The 25882-nt window shown below is 39.0% G+C and overlaps 1 protein-coding gene across 8 annotated transcripts in view; it reads right to left on the bottom strand.

The window, feature by feature from the left end:
- fgfr1a (fibroblast growth factor receptor 1a) overlaps positions 1-23733 on the bottom strand; it is a 32928-nt gene extending 9195 nt beyond the window's left edge. Inside the window, exons 1-10 of one of the 8 annotated variants that reach the window (XM_037097668.1) lie at positions 23539-23733; positions 23032-23106; positions 17543-17723; positions 11849-12085; positions 11451-11537; positions 10297-10469; positions 7344-7467; positions 5691-5881; positions 5292-5442; positions 665-861 (exon numbers count right to left, since the gene is read on the bottom strand). In XM_037097668.1, coding sequence (XP_036953563.1) covers positions 665-861; positions 5292-5442; positions 5691-5881; positions 7344-7467; positions 10297-10469; positions 11451-11537; positions 11849-12085; positions 17543-17723; positions 23032-23106; positions 23539-23718 — 1596 coding nt within the window. In that variant the 5' untranslated portion in view covers positions 23719-23733. Of the gene's footprint in view, positions 1-664; positions 862-4395; positions 4541-5291; positions 5443-5690; positions 5882-7343; positions 7468-10296; positions 10470-11450; positions 11538-11848; positions 12086-17542; positions 17724-23031; positions 23107-23538 lie in introns of all 8 variants that reach the window. The other 7 variants (XM_037097671.1, XM_037097670.1, XM_037097674.1 and 4 more) reach the window with 7 other exon arrangements.
- Between the last annotated feature and the right edge of the window lie 2149 nt (positions 23734-25882).

Genomic DNA, 25882 nt, shown 5'->3' with positions numbered 1-25882 from the left:
ACACCCAAACTGCTCTGCTTTGGATGGAAGAGATTCCTCGAACACTTATCATACTGACCTGATGAACAAGACTTCAAGGAGCTATAGTGAACCTTCAATTTTTACGTTAGCATAAATATAAACTCTGTGGAGGCAGACTGCTTCAACAGGCACTATGAAGGTTTGGAGAAAAAAACTCAGTACTCAGAATTTTAATCAACAATATCAGTTAATAATACAAAACTAAGAAATCTAAAAAAAAACCAAAAAACAATCGTAACTGGATAAACAAGCTGTTCTCATAGAAAAATAAGGACCCCATAAAAGTGTTTGAAGCTAAAAAGGTCACAGGATCTGGCAGATATAAACATAGTAAAGTGGTATGAAATTGTGTTGTCCTTAGATATCATTTTTTTTTAAAAATTAATTTCATTCACTCACAAAAAACAAAGAGAAAGTTTTCGGTTGTTTATGAATACACTGTTGTTGTTAGTCTTACTTTTAATAATAACAATAACAACATTAATAATCATTATAATATTTAAAAATCTGTCAATTGAGCTGATTAAAACTTCTTTCCCAAAACTTCGCAGTCAGCACAGCTTTAAATAAACAAAAAATGGCATGTGGAGAGAGAAAGAAGAGATGAAAAGGTATAAATATTCCAAACCCCCTATCTACTTTCTGTTACCTGTCTGCGCAGGGGGATGCTTTTGGCCAGCTTGTGGACGGCCAGCTGACTGTTGAAGTCACTCTTCTTTGAGGAGCTGCGAATCTTGACGATAATTGCGATAGCAATCATGACAGCAATGAAGAAGAAACCCACGCAGTAGATGACAACCTCAAGGTAAGTGTGGTTGGCTGGAGGATAGTGTGGGACAGCTAGATGGGGGTATGCAGGGTGACAGGGGTCAGAGTCAGCGGTCATCAGCTGTATCAAATTAACACAGAATCTCTGATAATAATTACCCAGTCACACCAAACATACCCGTGATTTTAATTACAGAGCAACACAAATAAAACAAACTGACTACACAAACACACAGCCGCAATGTCTAAAAAACAGAACCTTTGACACATATGGGACATGAACATTTCATTGCAAAAACATCACTTCTTTCAAGGTGTCACTCAAAATGTTTTGATAATGTGAGAGTGATTACAGTCTCTTAAACTGCCAAGGAACAGTGTGGGGAAAACCTAAACAACAAAAATTTTGACAATGACACTTGACTATGCATCAGACAATTATTTTTTTAAATAGAAACACAGATCTAAATGTTTTGTTAATGGATGCAAAACATGTAACAGTGTGCAAAGGATCTGACTTTTATACAGCACAACACTTCACACACACACACGCACACACACACACAACGTTTCAACACTGCACATTGTTTCTTCTTCATCAAATGTCTAATTTAGTTGTCACGTCTACTTGTAGGTCTAATACAGACACAAAGCATGAACTAAAAAAAATCTTTAAAGTCTTTAATCTGTAATGCTATTCTAAACAAGTTGTGTGTTGGTGCCGGTAATACAAATATCATATGTATGTGCTAATATTTAAAAGATAAAATGTCCAATTCAGACCTTGTTTTTTTCCTCCCATTCAGTGAAAAACACCCATGTTTATTTATACCCAATCTTGGGGGTGTATTGGCTTCCACATTCTAATGAAAAAGAGTGAAGTGCATACCTTGGTTTGGGATGTGGCTTTGTGCTCAGGAGCTCACAGTAGTTATGCAATGCCCAAACCCCCCCACCCCACACAATTGCTGTCATTCCTGTCTGTTTAATTTATTTACCAAGACAGTTTTATTTGTTCAGGAGTAGATGTTAATTCTAGGTACCCATTTACTTTTTTCAGAACTTGACTAAAATGTTGTGTTTAGTATCAAAATTTTAGAAGACCATTTGCTCTCATGATAATGGAAGTCATTTCAGCTAATGTGATGGGGAAAAAAATCATGTATGCCATTATAATGAGTAACTCTGTCATGATGGAGACAAAGTAGCTTGAAAAAAATGTATCTCAAAATAAGGACTTTTTTTAGAGACTTTTTTTTTAAAATTTCATCTCAAAATACTGTGCCTCATAATAAGGAAAAACCTTCTCAAAAAAAGTCAGAATCTCAGAATGAGATAGTATCTCCAACATGTATCTAAAAACAATCCAACTTTCTCAAATAACTGAGTATATCAAAATAATCAGTTGCCACTTTAAAACACAACTTGGTATCTAAAAAAATAATTTAGTATCTCAAAAATGTTTTCAATGAAAACGAGTACATTAAAGTAATGAATCGGTACCTTAAAATGAATTTGGGATTGGATTGGGAAAATTAGCTCAATCTTTTCTTAAACCATTTTGATTCTGGCTCCACCTCTATCCCCATTCACCAGAATCAGGCATCAGTCTGTGCACCAACCAGTCCCTCCCTGGCTACTGCGCTCCCCTTTTCCCATCTCACCCTCTTCGCCCCACTCAACTTAGTCTATCATCAACTGTACCCCCTCCCCCCCAGACTATTCCATTCAACCCCCAACTACAGCCTCTCCATGACTGTCAACCAGGTGAGCAAGAGGATGAGGAAGACTAAGCTAAGAAAAGCCACAGGACCAGGTGGCATCAGCTCCAGGCTGCTCAAGCACTGTGTAGACAAGCTTTGCGAGGTGGTTCTGCAAATTTCAATATGAGCCTCAAACTTAGCCCCAGCCTAGGGGAAAACTTCCTGTGCGGTCCCAGTGCCAAAGACTGCAAACCACAAGGAGCCCAACCGCTTCAGACCGGTAGTCTTAACATCTCACCTGATGAAGACTATGTAGAGGATTATACTCAGAAAACTTTGACCCTGCAGTTTGCTTACCAAACAAGTATTGGAGTGAGTGATGCAGTCATCCACCTGATACACATATCCCTCTCATACTTCAAGTACATTGTCTGCTGTGAGGGTCATGTTTTTCGATTTTTCCTGTGCCTTCAACACAATACAGCCATCAATGCTCAGGGTGAAGCTGGAAAAGGCGGTGGTTGACTGCCACCAATCTGCATTGACAATTGACTAGTACATCACCAACATATCACAGTATGTGAGGCCTCACAGCTGTATGTGAGATGTGTTCTCAGGGTATGGTGCGCTCTCCCTTTCTGTTCTGCTCTGTCCTGGACAGCCCTCTGGCCTCATTGAGCTTTTTCACAATTTTTGTATAAAGTTGCTCAATATTTTGAGATGCCATCTCTTTCAAGGTACTATTTTTTGAGAGATTAAAGGGTAAGGGTATTTCAAACTAAAGACTTGTCTCAAAAGTAGTATCTAAAAGTAATATCAACTCTCAAACTAATTAGCAATTTTCTCAAAATGATGACTCATTATCTAAAAGATAATGAGTGATTCAAAAAAAGAATTACCATCTCAAAATAATGAATTGGTATCTCAGTAAAAAGGTACTAAAAATATATAAAATTGTAGTATCTCAAAATTCGCAAAAGACTTTCTCCTACTAAATCATTTTGAAAAAGATTCTGATCATAATGATTTACATAAGGTTTCATCACACTGGCTGAAATAGGCTTCCATACATGATAATGCATTAAGTATTATTAGACAGAGCATTTGGTTGTCTATGTTAATGAGATTATCCAACAAATGTGTGCAGGAGGCACCATGTAGAAAAAACCAACCCAAATCAAGGCTGCCATAAGGAGTGAAGTGTTCCATTACACCCCTAACCAACACCAGCAATATAAGTGAGCTGTGCTTGTGTGAAGTGGCTGACTGACAAGCTGCTTGATAATTGGACAAATGCCCATTCCAACCCTCAGGAATGAGACACATCCACTACAGCGAGCCAATTATCAAAGCCAGCTGCTGTGCTCACGGCAGGAAATGACATCAGGAATATATGTCATTTGTAGTGCTTGTCAGAGAAAATCAGCTTTCCACCGAATCAAATGTGAACACCAGTTAAACAGCATAGTAGCAGAGACAGTACAGTGAAGTTCAAGTAAAACCTGATCAGAGCTGCCAAACAAACCGTCTGTAAATGTGAAGTTCTACATGGCTGAGTTCATTAATTATACTTATATGTGTTATTAGTTAAAAGACTAATTCTCTGTTTCAACTTGTCATGTAGGCTAATGCATTTGGATTGTTTGGCATTCACTGATTTAACTGAAAAGACAACAGAGCATGGCCCTTACTGTCCCATCTAGAGAGTTTAGATGGAACAGGAGCCATGCTGAGGACAGAGGGATAGTTTGAGTACTTATAACTTGCTCTGGCTTCCTGTCACATTTTTCAACAAAACAAGTCCAACAAGACGATTTTTTTGGCAAATGTGAAGATGGACAGCCAGGCTTCAGTTGGAAAAAGCGAAAAAGGAAATACAGGAGAGAGACAGAACCACTGATACCTTCAAAAACGGTCAACCATGCAGAGTGATGAGAGAACCCGATAGAATTGCCCGCCAAGCAGGTGTACTCCCCAGCGTCATCAAAAGACACATTTCTCAGTTGGAGGACTTCCATTTCCTTGTCCGTGGTGTTAAGGCCAGCAGTCTAGAAAATAACATAGGAAGTAGACCCAACAAGAGGCCCAAGAGGGGAAAGGGAACCATGAGTAAAGGATTCTGAAAGAGAAAAGGGATGGAGGAGCGTTCTCCTCCGCCATCCAACACCATCTGCCAGAAAAGTACCAATGAGAGCCCCTACAGAGGACTCTGTCAGGAAGAGCCCTCCAGTATCTGTTAGTGGAGGAGCTGGTTAGGTTGAGTCTTCCACACAGGGCCACCCCATCACCACATCAAATACCTCAGTCTCATCTCTACATGCAAGAGATGGGCAACATGGAAAACTCCACAGCAGAACAGGACACTTTTACTCACATACTTCACACAAAAAAACGGGAGGTCTGTGAAACAAAGGTAAGCAGAGGACAGAAGTGAAAAAAACAAAGGGGAGACAGAGCCTCTGAGCCATGGACAGAGGACTTTGAAGGGCAAGGGAGCGAAAGTAATAGAAGAAGATGGCAGGAGAGGCCCTTATTAGGAGGGCACAGCACAGGCATGGGGCAGGAATGAGAATGAGCCCAACATAAACCTGAGACTAAACACTTTCAACTATTCTGCTGGGAATTTTCCATAGCGTCATTTACAGTGAGGGGCACTGAGGCAGGAGAGAGGGAGGGGGAAACGGAGGAAGGGAGGAGAGAAACAGCTGAAGTCGTCTCCAGTTATACGGCCCTAGTTTTCCCCGGTGGTCCTAGAAGCGCCTCCACTGTGTCGTCCCTGTACTGTTGCGTGGTGGTTACCTGTGGACCCATATCTGGTGACAGTCAGCCAGGCCGACTGATTTGCTTCTCCTATATAATTGGACACTTTACATATATACTCCCCGCTCTCCTCCTCAGTCACATTGTAGAGGGTCAGCACCTGAGCATCCGAGCTATTGACCCCAGAATGCTGGAAATACAAACATGTCATGTGCAGCACAGAAAAAAAATGGCAAACACAGAATCAAACTAGATAAAGAATTCATAATTCATTCAGTAATAACAGCAAAACAAAATCCATATTGATTGAATCAGTATACACTTTTACAGAGACTACAGGGCATCTAAGTGAAGAACTGACATGGCAACTCAGAGCAATTCCTACAAAACAGACATAAATTGGCTTGTTGCAGCAGGACTGGTCACAGAAGCGCCTACCTTGAGGACACGGACATACGGTAACCCATCAGGACCAACTCGGCTCCCATTGACCTCGATGTGCTTCAACCACTGGATATGAGGCTGAGGGTCACTGAACACTTTGCATTCAAACTCAACGTCACTGCCCACCACTGCAGTGCGATTAGCTGGAAGGCCAGCCTGCAGGATTGGCCTGTGGGGAGAGCGCTCTGCAATGCAATGAAAACATATATAGAGGTTAGTTTACAAGTCTGGCGAGCAGTAGGGCTGCAGCGATTAACTGAAAGAAAATGAAATGCTGCTGTGCTTTGCAATTTTCTCTAGTGAGTACTCTTTGGGTTTTGGACTGTTGTTTGGACAAAAGACGCAGTTTCTACAAGTCACACTTTTTTTTTCTTTTTATAGATCAAATGATTAATCATGAAAATAACTGTCAGATTAATCAATAATTAATAATGAAATGTTAGTTGTAGCCCTAGTGAGCAGTGATGCAAACATGCAATATCAAAGAAAAACACATGCGCACACTTCCACTAAGGTGCCACAGTCCCCTTTTTTAATCAAGATCTGTGCGTTAATCTCTGAGATATTTACAAAAATGTCAAAAACGCCCTATGGCCTCTACAGTGTTAAAGAAAGTGAGAAAAAAATGCTGCTGACAAACAAACAACCCAACCAACAAACAGACATGGGTGAACAAATAACATGCTTGCCGGATGTAATAATTCGAAAGTATACACACTACCATCTGCCCAGCCATTTACACTACCAAAATTTTGACTTGTCACTTTTTTTGTCAAACAAGGTCGCCTGTATAATGTGATCTGATGCTGTGTAATTTTAGTTATAGACAATAATTTCTCCTAGTGAAATAAACCGGGTGTTAGTAGATGGTTAAGCACATTAAGTATCTTATCTCGAGTGTGTCTGTTACTGTGAAACTCAATATTCTTGCTGCTACTTTTTGATGAATGATGAGTCTCTCAAGTAAACTTACAAGCCAAGCATCTGGCCAAATGAAGACTGTCCAGGATTTTCTGACAGAGACATCCATGTGGACATGAGGAAAGCATTTGTGACAAAACTTTCACCTCATTGACAAGATCTCACTGCTCAGAGTCTAGACCTATGCTGAGTTCAGGAGAGGCTTGGTGCAACAGTGATGTAGGACTGATTTATAGAACTGATGGTATAGAACTGAGTCAGAGGGCAGGTCCTTGAAGAATAATCACTTCTCTACATGGATCTATCAATCAAGCCAGTTTCATCTATCAAATGGCTGACAAAAAGATCAGGTTCACCCTCAAATGCACATTTAATTTGTGTAGTGTAAATGTAAATCTTTCATTTTTATTTTACATTATGATCTCAATGTAAATCATTTTCCTTCCACTGTTTTTACATTACTTTCCCAGCACCTTGTGTTGCTGGACTGTCAAGTCTGTCTACATTAGCTTCATGCACAATTATTAACAGACTGAGTAAGGTAATTGGAAGAAAAATTAAAATACAATCATGTAAAATGGTTATTAAGATAATGTGAAAGTAAAATGGTTGTTATTCAAAGCAATTACAACTGGTGGTTGGGAGGCTTAAGGTCACATTTCTGAAATGGCTAACAATACTGTTAACGACTAACTAACTACTGATTTTAATTAGGTGATCACTTACCAACAACATCTAGCTGGTAAGTGTGATTGATGCTGCCGTACTGGTTTTCCACCACACAGGTATAGTTTCCCTTGTCAGAGGGTACTACAGATTCCATGATGATGGTCCACACATGGTCGCGGACCTACAGGTTTGGAGGAAAAACTAAGTTGAAGTAGCTGGCATACAAGAACAGGATGTGACAGCAAATAACACAAATCATACAGTCTAGATAGGACTCACACTTATAGAAATATGTTGTTTTTGTTAAGGTAATTAATTTAATCAGACATATAGTTAATTCTAGGAGACACAGCAGAAAATCTCAAAGTGGTCCTAACCACAACAGAAACACTGAGAACAAGCAATGCAGCACATAATATCTTTTTTTTAAGAATTGGATGGTTAAAGCTATAATGTTTTCAATTAAATGTAATTAACATAAATAAGACAAGCAGAGAGCCAATCATGGCAGCAGAGATGGAACTCTTCCAGAGAAATTTTTTTCTCTGCCTGCAAATTAGTAGTCTTTAATCAAATTTTGTTCATTTTAAGGCAAAAACTAACAAGGTTAATGATGTTCCATGTGATGATAACAAGATAACCTTCTCCCTGTGACACCACCCAACATTTTCATCAGAGGATCTTTGTCCTACCTGACACAGACCACAGGAAAAAGGGTGCATGTTTTATATTAATCTGCCCCAGCCTGTCTTATTAGCACCAACTGATGTCTGGCTCTTTTTTTCCAAGACATGTTTTCTTCCATAAATCTGCCAAGACCAGCAGTGTGTGATTAACCAACCAACCTCTAAGGCAATGGCAACATCAAACATGCATGTACACAGACTGAGCCATACGGTTTCCCACATTTAGCTAAAAACGTGATGAGGGAGTCCAGCTGCCTGCTGCCAGATGTGCTGTGCTTAGGTTCATGTACATGTGGTGTGCATTATTCCCTCCCTCCCGCATGTCTACATGCAGACGATAAGAACAATAGAAGCCCTGCCATAAAAGCAAAAGTGTAGGAGGGATGACAGACGTCCGCAGCCGCTGATGCAAACCTATTCACCTCAATGGCAAAAAAGAGGATGCAGGAGGGAGGAGGGTGACTGTACAGATACACCCTACACCTGTGAGAAAACTGAAGTCAGTGTAATGGTACATAAAGTATAATAATCAGGGTTGTAACAGCTTTTGAAGAGCAGAATTCCAGCACCTTCCACGCACTTTAAAAAGGTACCTCAATCAAAATCTCTCAATTTTTGTAGCCTTTATTGACCTAATAGTTATGATAAATGCAATTCTGGGATATAAGAATTTTACAGAATTCCTTTTAGGGGTAAGCAAGTTATCAGATTTATTTCTTTATTGTGATAGAAATCTTTACACTGTCTTAGTGGTGTCTACAGTTTTACAGTAATGTAGTGTGCAATTTTCTGAACTTACCAGACTGTTCCACTTGTACTAATACTTGTCTTTACACACTTAGCCATAATATCCAAATGTAATCATCAATCATTTGTAAAATGGCCTTGAAATAACATGGTGATATTATTAGGCTGGATCGCGATACATGATATGTTTCACAATATTTTGAAATCTCCTCTGAAGCACTTCATAAATGCACAGACTGAGCGACTAAATCTAATATCACAATATTTTTGGTCCATACCTTTGTATCTTTATTGCACTGATTTTCTTTGGGATGATTATTGGTACTTCAACAAAATACTAATACTAATGCAAAACTTGATAATGCTAAATGCTATTGTAAGGATGACCTGACAGATAAGTGATTAAAAAAATAATAATAATAATCTGTTGATTCATTTTCCAAATCTGATATAAAGTGTTTTCTCACTTGCTTATGACTTAAGTACAAGTGCGAAAAAATGCCTGGATATCTTTCCCTAAATCTAATCCCTTGTAAATTTTCCTACTTGCCTCCCAGGGCTACTATAAAAGAGAAATCCCAAATTCCTTCACTGACTCACTTCTTGCTCAAAGTGTCACCCACTATGTTCAGATTATAAAATTAACTAATTATTACAGATTGGACATATTTGAAGTGCATTTTTACATCACAAAAAATTAAACAGCGTCAAGACATTCATATGGTAATTCCTTTGCTTATTTCTTTTCTCAAGTGGGAACATCTGGTAGGCCAACTTTGGGTAGCCCTGGTGTAGATGAAACACATAAGATTATGTGGAAAATCAAGGATTTTAAGGCGTATATTTGAATTAATGAATATTCCTTAAAAACTGACATCATTACGCATTTCCCAAACTTAAAAGGCTTTGTACAAATCCTGAATATTTACAGCCCACTAACACATAATGGTCATATTGTATGTTGGTTAATACAATGACAGGCTTTTAATAACTTCATTGTACCCTATGGGAAATGAATGATGGCTCAGAGAGAATCTTCAAAAACACATTAATCATCCCTCAGGAGTCATGATGCTATTTACAGTAAATGAAGGTTAAACAGATCCGGTCCACACCTCTGCTAAGTAAATCCACAGGCTGCAATATACTGTCTTACCTGCTATCATAACCTCACAGTTTATCAGCAGTTAACGTCACATTTGAATACACCTTGCCTGGAAATGGGAAGGTGTTGACCAAAGGAGAAATCACACCAGACATCATGTCTCACAGATACAGTAGGTAACATGGTAGAGGTACTGCTACATCGATGTAATTACAGAAACAAGCATACCCAGAATGAGTACAGCTAATGTTATCCTTCATCCAGACTCATGGCTAGGACTGCCAACCTGGAGGTATTATTACAATGACACTCTCTGGTCAAATGTGAACCTTGCCCCTGCATTTCAGTGTGACTGCATGGGAGAGGGTGGTGATCTAATGTGGAGATGAGATCACTGACACATCTCCACTCGTAATTTGGAGTGATTCAATAAGAAATGCTAAGAAGAGTGAAGAAGATTATAATTATTAACCTTGAAGCCTCCAATGCGATGGTCTCTCTTGAACTCCTTGCCATTCTTGTACCACTTCAGAGTGGGAGTTGGGTTTCCATTTGCCTGGCATCTAAACTTCACAGTTTTACTGGCTGGGACAGCGTGAAGCTTCTTCTCCATTTTTTCTGGATGAGCCCACTCTGGAGGCATTGCTAGAGCAAAAGACAGAAAAGGATGTTTAGCAGTTGAGTTATCAATCAGGTGTTTGATGAAGATGCAAATAAAATGAACGGAAAATTGACAGGACTTAATCACACAAATGTGATGGCTTAGCTCGATTCTGGTTGACTAAGCATGTCATCACAGTGCAGTTGGGATTCGCATTTCCAATACAACAGGGCTACCGGCTTGAAAGGTGCTTTGTTACTGGGCTTCCTGTTCTTGTAATATATTGTATTCACATATGTACCAGTACATGTGCACACATGTAGAAGACCAAGTGGTTACCCCAAAACATCCTATGCAGATGACTGATCTTGTCTGTCTTAAATTGGAACTGGAAAATGTTGCTGGGCTACCTTGCTTTTTCTCCTGCCACAATGACTAGACCTCGGATAATTAGCAGAATATGGTAAGATTACGTAACGCTTGTTAACCCCACCAAAAATAGATTTCTAAATTTCAGTCACAGACTTTGGCAGTACTGGATCGTTACTTTGGATAAAAACTTGTTTTGCATGCGGTGGCGCTGAAATTGCCTCAGTTTCATAAAGTAATGTTTTGAAAGTTTCAAAGGAAGATAAAGCACCAATAGTCAGGGAAGGCATGCTTGTCATGCTTGGCAGGCAACTAGATTCGCTAGAGTGCAAAGTGGGCAGTAGTAGCGAGATAATAAAATGAAGCCTGAGTGTCTTAATTGCTCATGGGATAAATAGGAGGACGGTTAACTATAGTTAGTCACGACAGTCTCTTCATATAAAAGCTGTCACTAAAGGAGTAAAAACCCTCTGATTCAGGGTGAAATCATTCACCCAATTGTGACCCCCACAGACACATGTCAGGCCCATAATTGAATCATAAAGCTCTCAAATCACTGACCATGACCACAAGTCAAAACCCTGTGACTCTGGGCAAAGGAGTAATGACCATATGGTGCAGCCGAATTAGTAACGTGAAGATATAAACACACTTACGCAGCTGTTTTTGACTACCCAACTGTTCTTCTGAGGACGACTCTTCATCCTCATCATCATCTTCAGATGAGGCCAGGGCATCAACTACTGAAACAGAAAAGTAGAAACAGTCTCATTTAAACTGATTCACACAGTATTTTAGTCAATTATTTTGATTCTTCAAAGATGACAGATGGTGATTTTGAAATTCAGAACAAAAAATTTAACTTCATCACTTTCCACGATGAATGGTGGTTCAGGATCTCAACCACATCACATAACTACATCCATATGATTATACACAGTTGGCGGATACATGTTTAGATCAAAAGGTGGAAACCGGGGGAAGCATGTGAAAAAAAGCCTTTTTTGCAGTGGTAATGTGGAATCTCTCTCTGAAAAAGGGCTTATGACTTTACCTGTGACATTGAAGAAAACACTGTGGTTACCAAACGTGGTGCAGGCGTACAGACCAGAGTCTGTCAACTCCACAGCCTCGATCTCCATCTGGCCATTGCGAATGCGTGTGTGTTCTCCATCCACTACTGTCACTTGGTCTTTGGTCCAGTTAACAGCATCGTGGGAGTCCCTGGCAGAGCAGCTCAGATCCAGACGATCCCCGAGATAGAGCGTGAACAGCTCAGCTTGTGTTTCCGCTGAGGCCACCATAAAGAAAAAGCAGGACAATTATTAGACACACATGGATCCATGAAAACAAGTTCATTTTTGTCACATATTTTACATACATACTCTAAGTTATTAACAAGCTTGTTACTATTAAATAATTGTGAAATATCTCACACTAAATAATAAAGAGGGGGAACAAAGTGTCTAAAATGTTCAGCTCTCACAGAAAATGAACTGTATCCGTACTGTGGACACATCAAAAAGTACTTCAATTATAAAACACAAACAGAAAAGTCCTTCCTCAATCTCCTCCCAGCAAACCGCTTGCCTAACCTCACCCAAATTAAATCATATCCCAAATTAGTTAAGGCCCCATCATCAGGCAGGCAGGGAGCTACTTGGGAAAGGAAGGTGAAATTCAATTAGAGAATTGAAGAAAGGGGAGCGATCACCCAGAGAGACACCTGAGCCCCCCTCTTCTAAATGACTACGGAGTCCACAGGGGGGAGGGGGTAACCCAATTATTCTGACATGTTGTTCATCACAATGGTGTTGTTTGTCTAGTTACACAAGGTAAAGATCGTCACTGGACAATTTGCATGACATTCTTGCTGTAGGCTCACACATTCATGCCAACAACACATGCAAGGTCCACTGCTCCAATTAACATCCGATGAATCGAATCTAGAATAGGTCCGAAAATGGTAAGAAATGTCACTTGGGCTTCACGATTCGTCAAAAGGAGAGGACATTTTGCAGATAGCGATAATGACATATAAAGTTTGTAGTGGAAAAAGTAATTCTTGATTTCCCTTTCACTGAATACAAAAGAATAAAAATGATGATGTGACATTTTGGTTGACTATTCAACCCAAAATGCTAAACAATTTCCCCAGATGCCCGAGATGACATCTTATTTTGTCAAGGTGAAACACTACAGCAAGAGTTGTGCTATACAAATCAACTTCATGACGAGCTCAACACATTTCAGACTCTTGCTTTCATCAACAAACATTACAAACATTTAAATAAGGTGACGCTGAATTTAATGTTATCTGTAATTTGTTTAATGATGACCCTGATGAAGGCCACAGGCAGAATCGATTGGTCTAATAATGAAGTTGTTTTGTATACTGTAAGTGTTGCTGGAGCTCTTACTTTTTTCCCCCTTCTCTATGCAACTTGTTAGTAGGTGAAAATTTTCCTGCTTCTACAGGAGCTGGAACCAAAGAATGCTTTCAAGGTTTGAACTTACAAAAATTACTCCACTGCCTTGCAATATTCTAAATATTTGTTGATCAAATATCTCTGCAGACTAATTGAATAATTGACAAACTGTTTAAGCTTTAGATGGCATTGTTTTGTTGCTTTATCCTAGTAAATCCACTGTGGCAGCACTTCAAGGCAAAATCTGAGTCATTTCACTCATCCTCCTTTTCCCTATTTCTTACACAGTCTCTTTGGCATTATGAAAAAAAAAATGAAGAAGATAATAAAATGCCATAAGCGATCCCTCAAGATTAAATAATTCTCAAAGAACACTGTGTGTTTGTAAATGCACTTCCTCACGACAGGAAGCACATCTATACAGCATAACCTGACTAATCCCTCTCACCATCAGAACAAAACCCAGCGAACAATGAAGGGGAAGAGGAAACCAGTGAGCATGTGCACAGGAGCAAGCGAGCAAGGGCCTGCAGCGGCAGGTTCTAGTGCCAGTTGCTATGGTGACCTGCCTTGGGCATAGTAAAGGTATTTCCTGGATCACATGTGTCTGACAGGCCCTTAATCCCAGCAGGAAAAGGGGCCGGGGTAGGATCAACTTTCTCCTCAAAAACAAAACCAAAGGGGGAACAGCAGAGGTGGCATTTAGTGATGGGATGTAGCTATCCAACCTGGACACAGCCTTGTGTGTGTGTGTGTGTGTGTGTGTGTGTGTGTGTGTGTGTGTGTGTGTGTGTGTGTGTGTGTGTGTGTGTGTGTGTTTTACTGTTGTTGTAACTGTCTGGGCCAGTGGGTCTCTGTCCCTGCCCTTTAAATGGAGATGTCACTGATAAGACTGTGTCAACATCCCAGCTGTTAATCTAGCAGCAGGCATCATAAAACACCCATAAAAGCTGTAAAATGTGCTGGTTGCTTTATTGTGGGCTCAGTCAGGACCATTTGTGCTTCTGTGACAACCTACTTCAAACTGGAGTGAGATTTAACAAAACTAAGTCAGGCCCCCTCCACTGAAAAAAGGTATGCTGTTTTTCTAGCAACGGTGGCATCACTCTCAGAAAATGTATTTTCATCTCAGATGTAGGTGCCAAGTTTTCAGCATTTTCTTTGAATTTGAGGATGTTTCATCTCAATTAATCCCTCTGCTGCTATTGGATTAAAATGGATTAAGGACTGTGTTTTTAAGAACCAGCCCACCTGGAATGGCCTTGCGTGTGCTCTTTCAACCATTTGGAAAAATTGATTGACGTGGCTTTTAATCAGTCTAATTACACAAACTGTGAAAGGAATTTTGTGAAGAAGAAAGCAGTGAGAGGTTTTTAACTGGGGGGGGGCAGTCTGTTAATTCAAGACCAACAAAAAGGAAGACATGGCGCCAGTCTTTGCAACTTTCTCTGGCTACAAGATAGGAAGCAATACGCTGTGTGAATGACTTCTGGGATTTCCTGCTCTCACTTGAGTGATCTTTGAATGCAGTGAAGTCAGCCTGACTGAAGCTTGGTGGTGGAACACAGAGAAAAACGACTGTGGCAAGTTTCCTCTACTGATTTGAAGAGAGCAGACTAAAAGGGTGGCTGAAGTGTGGAGGGATTGATAAGAAACAAAAGGCAGGACTCGCAGGACGTAAAAAAAAAACACACTTTACTGAGCCAGTGTACCTCCTGAAGGCACTCCAGTAGAGGAGCTTTTCATTCCTAAATGAGCCACTGACAATCAGCACGGATTAACACTTAGGAGCTACATGGATTACCATGTAGTGCAAAACTGTTCCAATGTCATTCAAATGAGTTCAGCAACATTTAGCCTTACATTGTGGCTATAATAGACAAACAGGATGACAATCAGCTCTGAACAGAATGAGACTTTATATGTTTATCCATTACTTCTGTCTGCTCCCCTGCAGGTCTCGTCTTAGGAACCAGAAAGTAGTAAAGTAGTAAAAAACTTAGTTTGAAAAACGTCATAAAAAATGTTTTACAGAGATATGTTGCTAAACAGTAATCTAATTAGGGGTGTCACAGTTTTTCATTCTATATAGAAAATGTATCAAAATTACCTTTTAAGTTCACTTAGCAGATTCCAATATTCTTTGACACTGTAGTCTTCTCTTTCTTTACAAAAGTAGTTTGAGATCATTTTTACTGCTCAGACTCCAATGTTGGGAAAACGTTCTCCATTTACTTAACACATTTATATGTTTTTTTTTTATTATTCAACATTTTATTTTACACAAATATTAACAAAAAATGAAAAAACATCTGAATGTTTAGATTTTTTATGAGCACATTCACAGCAGCATAATATTATGTTATCAATCATGAAAGGGATCAACAAACTTTTTCTACAATGGACTTTTGTGTCTCAGCTCCAACGTGTGCAGAAGAATCCTTGTGATAAACCACAACTGGTGAATCGTTTATCTTTTCCAAAGTACGTGGAAGCTTTGATGCTTAAGGTTCCGCTCCGACGACAAGTTAATGTTTCTTCTATCTTCAGGTGTTGTATGAACTTTTTATTTATTGAGTTACATTTTAAATTCTAATTAAAAGATGTTTGTGCACTAATGGAAGCATTTACATAAACAAATTTTAACGTTTAACATGAGTGTTTAAAGTGAAAAATAAAGCATAGAAGATGATCTGATATAATCACCATAATGGTGCATCACCAGAGACAGATAATGAACAATAAAGGGGAAAGAGTAAATTGAATCTGAGAGTGAACTGACTTCAAAATAACATTTGAGCGTCAGCAGAGCTGTGCCCCTCTGGGCCCCTGTCACTGTCTGAGGAGTCTTTCTCAGAACTGCGGCAACTCTAGATTTGAAGAGCCCTTCATTGAAGGGTTAGTGGTTCATCCACTGTGACTGCGGGCAGAGCATCAAGTCACACAAACCCTCTCGGAAACAACATGAAATAACTTTCTGACAATTTGGCATCATAAGAAAATTACAGAGGAAAAAAACATCAGATTTCTCTGAATGATCCCTGTGAGGGTCTGTGATAGTTTGGGCTGTTTATGTGGCTCCTGAAGAAATTCAATGTATTACATTTGTTGATGTGAATACTATTTTCTTATGTGAATAACACAGAAACAAAAGCCATACAGACAGACAATGAGGCACGCGACGAGAGACGACAATTTCCATATAACAATTTCGTTTCCCAACAGAGACAAAAGGAATGCAACCAAATGCTTCTGCTGTGATTGTTTGTCGACAGCTGAAGCCATCCGTCACCCAGCAGGAAAGCAGGGGGGGAAGTGAAGCATTCTCAAGCAAAAGTCAGTGGGGGAGCGGGAAGAAAAAGCACAGAGCCGCATAGATAGTACCTGGCCATTTGGTGATTAAGAACAGGGTGGAGTGTAAATGCATCAGACTTCCCCCAACACCCCTCCCTGGTGGAAATTTATGGCTCACCTTAGAAGACAAACATTCTCCTGAGACACCCGATCCTCGAGGATAAAGGAGAGCTCAAAGTAGCATCTTCTCTCTTTTTCAAAAACGGGGTAAATTATAGTTTCCCTGGCAGTCAACCCCTCTCTCAGTGACAACAAATACCTTTTCATTACAAAGGAGGAGAGGAGCAAGGACTGCAAGTAGTGGGGCTGCCCTTGGGCTACAGATGGGAGTCATTTATTCCTCCCTGTCCCACTGCTGGCTTAAACACAGCCGCAGCCAGTTTATTTTAGGGCTTACAGCCCAATAGAGACCATCTTGCTTAATTACTCTAATTATAATGCTGGGCTTTATCATATTCTTTTGCTGCTCTCCACTTCCGACTGAACAGTGTAAACATCCAAACCCATCTACCCACAAGTCCAGGCAGCTATTACACTGCTGGACTGCGTCCAAACAACACATTTTTAAGGATTCGATTTCAGTGCCTCTTTCCCCTTTTCAGGACTTGTGTAACAACCAGAGAAAATCTGAAAGTTGTATTAGCAAGTTTAGGAACAAAATCATTAGAACAAATGTTCAGCCAATAAGCTCAGAGTAAAGAATGGGAAATGTTTGAGCTACATCTGACGGAGCAACAACATCAAGCTAAGTTAAAAGGGGTCGGTGGAGGAAAAACTGATGCTACAAAGCCTGGAGTGTGTTAGTGTTACATTCCTGTTCTTAGAACAAAGCTTTGATTATCAAGACAGGAGTAAAGACTATACAGACTTAAGAAGTTCAAACAGTTACAATATATTAATGATACTGCGCCAAGAATGTGAAAGTAGCATACTAATAAAGTCTGAGTACCTTTCAACCATCTTACCTTCATCAGGGTTGGCAGGCCGGCACTGGGTCCTTAAAAATTGGGCGAATAAAGCCAGAAACAGAAGTAATCTTGGTCTCATCAGCATCCTGCTGAGGGAGCTACAACTGTTGGTGTTTTGGCGACTGGAACTCCATTCAGACCTTTGGGGCATCAGCAGCAGGTCATTCACAGTGCAAAACTAGAGACAGAAAAAAATATTAAAAGACAAATGATTGCATGACCACGTGAGTAAACCTCATGAACTTAACGGTCTATTAAGCGTGCGAAAGAATCAACTCAGAAATTCAAAAAGAACGATTTGGTTAGATGACGTGAGTGGAAAATGAGCTTCGATACGCAAGATTTAAACAAGGCCACTGCAAATCTTCTGCTTTTTTTTCCCTCTGAAAACCTTTAACAAAATAGGAAAATAAACTCTCTATAATAATGTTATTTACTTCAACAAATGAATGAATGAGTAAACTCACTGGTCAGAGAGAAGAGAATATTCTGTACGTTTTCAAGGTTCAAGGAGGACTTCAGCCTTCAGGCCTGCTTGTACAAAAACACTGATTAGAAACTGCCAGGAGCACCAGGGAACACCAGGGAGCTTGGGTAGGCCCAACAAACAATCAGTGAAACATCCTGCTTACTTCTGAGGAATTGAATGTCTCAAAACTTCAAAGTAAAGTCTTAAGTCAGACCACTCAGAAAACACTGCATCAGGTTTTTGTTTTTGCTGCTAGGCCACTGTCGGGATTTAAGTATGTACAGTACCCTCTGAAACAGGGCACAGTGCACTGGGTGACCCTCACATGAACATCTGCTCACATCATCACCTCTGCAGCATCTACAGAGATTAACACTGGCCGCTAACCCACCACAACCCCCCTTGAGGAATTTGTTTAAGACCCAAAAACTCTGGCCTTTAATGTGGCACCCTTGTAGAGAGAGACCGCCAGGACATCATTTCCACGCAGAGAGATCTATCACCTCAGAGATGGTTTTAGTCTCTAGGAACTACAACCATTTGCTCCTGTGGGCTGTTAAGAGGAGTCAAATACTTGTTTGAGTCAAACTAGCCTCAACAATAACCATGCAAGGATTATATGAAATTCATAACCAACTATTCTGATAGTCAATCTATGTTTCAGTTGTTAGCCAGTTCCAGCTTTTCAAGTGTAATGATTGGCTGAATTTCTTTGTCATTTATGAAACTAAATGAAGTCTTTGGGTTTTGGACATTTGGTTTGACAAAAGGAGATTGTGCTCTGGGAAACTGTTCTTTGACAATTAATAGACGAAACAATTACTTGTGAAAATAATTGGCTGATTACCTGATAATGAAAGTAATCATTAGGTGCAGTGCTATACATCAAGGCACCTCAAGTCTGTCATAAATGATTCTGTATATCAAAGTCCAGTGTCCCTCCTATATGCATCTAGCAGCGGTGAACCTCCACTGCTGACATGTGACTGCTGCAGCTGATTTTTGAGAGGGGAGGAGGATTAAAGGAGAGAAGGTGAAGGTTTTTTCACATCTAGTCAAAAAACCTGACTTGGTTAGTGTTTTCACACAAAGTCATGTTCAGATGCAGCTGTGGGTTCCTTTGAGAGGTAATCGCTTGTGTGAGTGTTCAGCACTGAAACAGTCACTGTGTTCTCCTCAAAACCAATTCAATTTGACTTTCCAAGAATGGTCCAGTGTTCCAGCAGCTGAGCGGGGTCAGAAGGGTCTGGGGGGGATAAAGAAGCTTGGTCATCGTGGCTCTGTAAGCAGTGAGTCAGTGTTTGGGAAGGCTCCAGGAAAAGAGTTTCTGCTGCCAGACAGAAGGAACCGCAGAGAGCAGCCGACCACGTTCCCTCGGCCATCGTCACAACGACAACCATCACTAATTGATAGAGGAGGAAGTAGCTTCTTCAAAGTATGACACAACATTGTGTCATCTTGTGTTCTCATGGGAGCAAGAGTTAAACACAAAGTATGTCTTACTGTTAATACACTTGACACACTCATGTTCAACTGAGAGTGAGTCAGAACAGAGAATGACCAATACATCAGCAGCCTGACAACACTTGCTGATATTATTGGTTTATCATTAGTATAAGCAAAAGAATTTGCAGTAAAATGTGACCCCTAATTTATCAGATTTTTGTTTCAGTGTAGTGCAGTGTAACTTATACTGACAAAAATTCAGCCAGTCAATATTAGTTTACAGCAGATATATTGACGAATTGCCAATAAGTATCAAGAATTTTGTTGTAAAGGTGGAAGATTAACACTTTAAAATGTGACAGCCACTGACAGATAAATGTGCAAGATCACTTGCCACTCAACAGTAAATAAGTATTGTGTGTCTAAAATCTACCAGCCACTTTAATATTTTATCAGCATTTGATTTGTGACACATGCAACCAATTAGAGCTGCAGCTAATGACCATTTAATTGTCGCTTTACTTGATAAGTTGTTTGGTCTGCAAAATGTGTGCCAAAACCCAAGATGTTCTCCTCAATCCTCCACAACCAAATTTGGATCAGAGAATTTTGAAAACTATATTTTGTCAAAAAAACAAAAACAAAATCAAAAGTTTTCATAAGCAGCTGGAAATCAATTTATAAGTTGACCACTCATTTATTAAATGTCTCAGTTTTGCAACCATTACGTAGGTTGTTTGTGCTTTCGAGTGTAAAATACATCTTGGCCACAATTCTTTTAAAAAACAACTGTCAGGTATGTGTTACAGGACTGTCGAATAATGCATTTGAGGAAATAAAGTAGCATCACCATTTTAAAATCTTTTGAAAATCAAAAGTAATATTATCAGTACTGGTAACTCTACAAACAAATTCCTGCATAACACATCTCACACCTATGGGCAACCCAAATCAACAGTCCTCTTCTTTAGGCAGCTAAACCTCATCTACTGGTGGTGGTTGATTATATTGTTTATATCCACTTCAACATATAAACCAGACTGGTGTGAAGATAATCCAAAATACCAACAAACATATTCACAGATTTGAAGTTTCATTGCTCTTTTCAGGGCACAGACATCGAGTTTCAAAACCTCTTAATTCTGATGCATTTCATTATTACTCAGAACACACTATTTGCACCAATACTGGTCAAAACCTGATAAAATGTGTAAGAGACTGGGGAATTTGCTTCTTTCACAAGCCAAAACATAAAACAACAACAACAACAACAACAACAACAACAACAACAACAACAACAACAACAACAAAAAACTGAAATCTACTAAGTAAGGATGGGTGTTGTGAAGACTTTGAATAAGTATTACTACTCTAACCAGTACTTCTTATAGATCTGATTAAATCATTTAAGAGAAAAAACAAAGCATTATGAACAGAATTAATATTAAATTTTGACAAAATAACAATTACAAACTATGAAATTATATTTGAGATGTAAAAAACATATCCTAGGAGAGAGAAAGTCCTCTCCTCTGGATGGAAAATTGTAAGAGCGCATCATAGATGAATGTGTTAATTTCTCCAACAATGCTGGAGACTAGTGATTCAACAGTCTTTAATAATGAACCACAAGGGCTGTTTAAAATTGGGTTTCGAGTACCGGTCCTGTTAAAATTTGTAGACTCACTAGTGATTTGGAGGGTAAAAAATTGGTTTTGAGCCATGTTATTATTAATAAATGTTGGTACGGTATAAAAGGACTTTCTGAGTGTAACACATTTTTTCAGGGAGCAATTTTGCTTCTAAATAGACAATTTAATTATTTTAAAAGTACAGAAACTGCAAAAATAAAATAAAACTTGCTTTTGAGAGCACTTAGACATTCTGCTTCATTACAAACTTTTACTGGAGAATAAAAGGGTCTAAACTGAACCAATTAGAACTCGCTAGGCACATTTAGCTTCTATCATTATAGAAAGACAAAAGGTTACAGGCCTAACCCATAACATCGTCTGCACCATAATTACTGTTCACTGCCATCCATGCATAAAATTCCTCAGCTCCCAAAAATCTGGAGCCCCCTTTCCAGTTTAACTGTGCAGGCTAGTCTGCACACAGAGCATCAGACCATTTCCCTCAGGCTACTGTTTTCACCAAGACACACACTTCTGGCTTTTTTTCTTTGCAGCTTCACAGTCTGAATCGGAGGTTCAACACCGCCATGTTGGGGGGGAGATCAGGTGTCATGGGACTAAACTCAAATGTATAATGTGACCATTTAGGTGAAGCCATCTGAAAGACACATGAATCCAAAGTGCTTGTTCAGTTTGCTATTTGTTGAAAAGTTGAAAATCAATAATGTGTGGAAGGTAAAAACTAACACCAAGTGTATTGTAAAATTGCAAAATGGATTTTGGATACCAAGTTTCCAGTGTCACGCTGCCTGCCATTCTTTTTTTTTAAGATAAAAAATAATAATAATAAGGTGGCATTTCTTAAATTCAAAGAGTATTTCTACCTCACAAAAAACAGACATTATTATTCTTATAATTGTTTGAAAAAAAAAATGGCAACCATAAAATTCAACCATATGGTAGTTTGCCTCACTATTATACATGAATATGTATGTTTTCCCAAGGGAGGTAAAATCCAGAGACAAGACTCACACTAGCGTTGTTACCAATGACTATATCTGACTTACAAATTAAATCTCAAACTTCTTGAAAACAACTAAAAATATCAATCTGAAGGATGAGCGACTACAATTTAATTACTAGTAACTTGCCTAGTAAATTTGAGGGCAGGACTGTTCCTCACTTCCCATTATATGGTTCAGGAGAAAACGTTTTAATCTGGTGGTGAACTCCCATCCTCTCCCTCTCCCTCTATATCACAACATTTAGAGCTTTACATAACTTCAGACTGGCCCCTGCAGACCCAGACTTCATGACAGACATAGTAACGATGGCAAACCTAATCCTGAGGATTTAAACATGCAACTGTGCTGAAAATGCAATTGGACTTTGGATTTAAAAGAAGACATTTGATTTTAGTGCGAATAGTTTTGATAGTTCTCTCTGTGAGTGCTAAAGACACAACTAAAGATGCAAAGGGTGACAAGAATCAGGATCATTCTAGCAGAAACCATGAACACCAGGACGCTTGGTTTAAAACCGTTGCGTTCTGTGCCTCATCTTTGATGTGGCATGCATTTATTCAAGCTAATCATCTAATCTGATTAAAGGCGCCTGCTGAGGCTTCAGATAGAAAGTCAGAGCAGTTTTTAGCAGGACTGCAGACAACATTTGGGCCTTTCATTTTAAAAGCATGGAGGAGGTCTGAGGTCTGGAGGTCTATTATTTGTATTAATAACAGAGCAGACAAATATTTTCTAAAGCTAAACAGGAAGTGGAAGAATTATCTAAGAGCCACAATTGTTTAATCGTGTCAATAACATGATCAGATGTTCGTCAGGAAAAAATCTAATCATTTAAACGTGCAAAACAAGCTAACCACATTTAACATGTAAACGTACAGTAAAGAGAGAAGGAATAGTAAGACACCAACTCACCTTACTGGCGGGGGGGCTGTGAGACAGCCAGTTTAGGTCTGATAAACTCCTGAACTCAGATTTGAGGCAGAAAAACTTCCAGGGGAGAAAAAAAAAACTGAAAATCCAGATTTCAACGTGTGGCCCGTTAACAAAGCTCAAGCACTCCGAGCTAACACTGCTGGCTAACAAGTTTGCGCATTTCTGCCAAACTTCTGCGGCAGAAGAAAAGAATGTGCGTCCCCCACTCCGAAACCCCCAAAGAACCAACGGAGCGGGAAGAAATTCTTCAGCGGCGTTTGGGTTCGTTTTTTCCCTTCGTATTTCCTTTGCGACAAGCGTCTTTTATTTCACTTAGCTAGCCTCAACAGAAACAGACGGCACCAGTCTAGTCCCCTTATCCCAAAAAAAGTTCCGCTCACGGTGAAATTAAGTCCCCTATCCTCCGCAAAACTGTGTGCTCAAGTTCCTCGACTCACTCTAACAAAATATCCAAAAGCAAAATGTCGGTCAGGTTTATATTCTTACAACACTGCAGCAGTGAAATGAAGCCTTCGGGGTAGTTGGACTGTTCCTGGCGGAGAAATGCTGTTGAACAACGACGGTCCGTGCTGCTCCAAACCTCCTCCCTTTACACTGATAATGTGCGCATCCTCCGGGCCGATGTGAAGGCGGATACCGTGAATTACTCCACTTCTGCTCGCTCATTCCAAAATAAAAGCCGATGCGAGGTGTAATCGCTTGATGGCGCTTCACTGGAAATGAAAACAGTTACTGAACACAAATTAAACGGCAATGTCTGTAATAAGTATATTATACCAAAATGTTTAACCTAATGATTACTTTTGGATCATTTCAAAATCAAACATCAAAAATGTTTTACCTTGTACTTAGTGATGGAATGTAATTATGTACATGTATTAAAGTACTGTAGTTGAGCAAAAGTCTTAGGTTCTGCTACCACATACTTCTACTTAAATGCAATTTGAAGGCAAATATAGTACTTTTTACTTACTACATTTATTTGATTACTTAAATCACTAGTTACTTTTCAATATACAAACTGCAATTATTATTATTTTTTTTTATTTCACCTGCAATTAGATTTTTTTTAAAAAAGAAAAAAACTGAATCTTACTATCAGAAAAATACTGAATATCAGATCTGATAATCGTCCAGGCAGGTAAACAGTCATCCCACAGAGTGAAATATATACTTTAATTTATTACTTTCATTTGTACCTCTGAATCTTACTACGTTTTATCAGAAAATGTTTTTTGACACTTAAGTACATGTGATACTTTAAGAATTTTCACTCAAATACTATTTGAATGAGTGACTTTTACCAAGGTAATATTAAAGATATATATATATATATATATATATATATATATATATATATATATATATATATATATATATATATATATATATATATATATATATATATATATATAACACATATGCTTAATTGTATAAACGTATCTTAACTTTTACTTGAGTATGACTTTTGGATACAACACTGTTTGTACTAGAAGAAAGGATGCAGCCACAAATATTTGATATTTGATTTAATCTTTTTGTCACATTTTAAACAATGAAATGCAGTATGTATATTCAGTGTAAAATTGGCAAAATCAAGTCACCTTTACAAAAACACTAACCCGTTTTTCATTTGTTGATAGAGCATTGGTCATCTTCAGAAATACATGCTCATCATGAAACAATTAGTTTTCACTTGACTTTACAATGAAAATCATTTGCAGCCCTTCTCACAGGGTAGTTGTTTTGCTTTTATTCTGAACGTTACACCGCCGGAAGTCCGACATTCTTCGTGCTGTCACACTCCAACTTGACTGAGGTCTGCCCGGCCTGGTGGAAACCTGGCTCCCCCTGCCATCCACAGCACCTCTGCTGCACAACCAACTCTCCACACCGCGCTCTCTGCTTTGTGGGATTGGAGACGTAAACAAAACACAGGCTAATACAGTGATTATGGATGATTATAGTACTCCTGCCTTTAATTTCGACTGAGTATAATCCAGATAAACTCACTGCAAACTCATTCCGGATCAAAACAAAAACACTTTGAGAAATACATGCAATAAAACGTTGGAAACTATTAAATACGTCATTGAACACCACATTTACTTTTGAATGAGAATCCTGAGGATCACTTAAACAAGTCTCATATAGAAATAAAAGAACAATAATATGATATGTAAAATATGCATTTTACTTAAAACTTACTGAAAACTTGAACTCCACTCAGCAAAATAACAGCCTAATGCACTTTAAAAGGGGGTGGGAGCCAAGTAAAGTTCATACATGTTTGGTTCAATAACTAAGCTTGTCTGTATTATTGTTTGGTAGTTCATGTCCATTGATAATAAACAAATTATTTCATTACATAAGGTAAGTCATAGGTAAAAGTCAGCTAATATTCATTTGATTTAATAAATGTTAATTTACAGAGAGCACAAAGATAGCTTTAAGCTATATCACTGATGCAATGGTGCGTTTCTTTGCAAGTCAGAAGTCAGAAATACTGATTTCGGTATTTCTGACTTACAATCTAAAAGCGTTCAAGTGCATTTGCTCAGATAAAACATAGAAGCTTGCCTCAAATGGGTCTGGGAACTGCACAAGTAACTACAGCAGCGTATTTAGCAGTCAAGGGCACTTAAAACAAGATCAACACCTAAGTCTTAAGAATGGTGGCCAACGGGTGGAAATCACAATAGCAATTGAGAAAACAGTACAGCAAGTCAGAAAACGCAATGACATTAACCAGAAAACATATCATAATTTTGTCAAATGGAAAGGGCGAGACTTGTACTTGTTGAATTTGATTGGGCAGATCAGTGTCAAT

The sequence above is a fragment of the Acanthopagrus latus genome, chromosome 5, assembly GCF_904848185.1.
Source record: "Acanthopagrus latus isolate v.2019 chromosome 5, fAcaLat1.1, whole genome shotgun sequence".
Taxonomy (NCBI): domain Eukaryota; kingdom Metazoa; phylum Chordata; class Actinopteri; order Spariformes; family Sparidae; genus Acanthopagrus; species Acanthopagrus latus.
The sequence above is the reverse complement of the archived record's forward strand: the minus strand, read 5'-3'. Positions and strand labels throughout refer to the sequence as shown.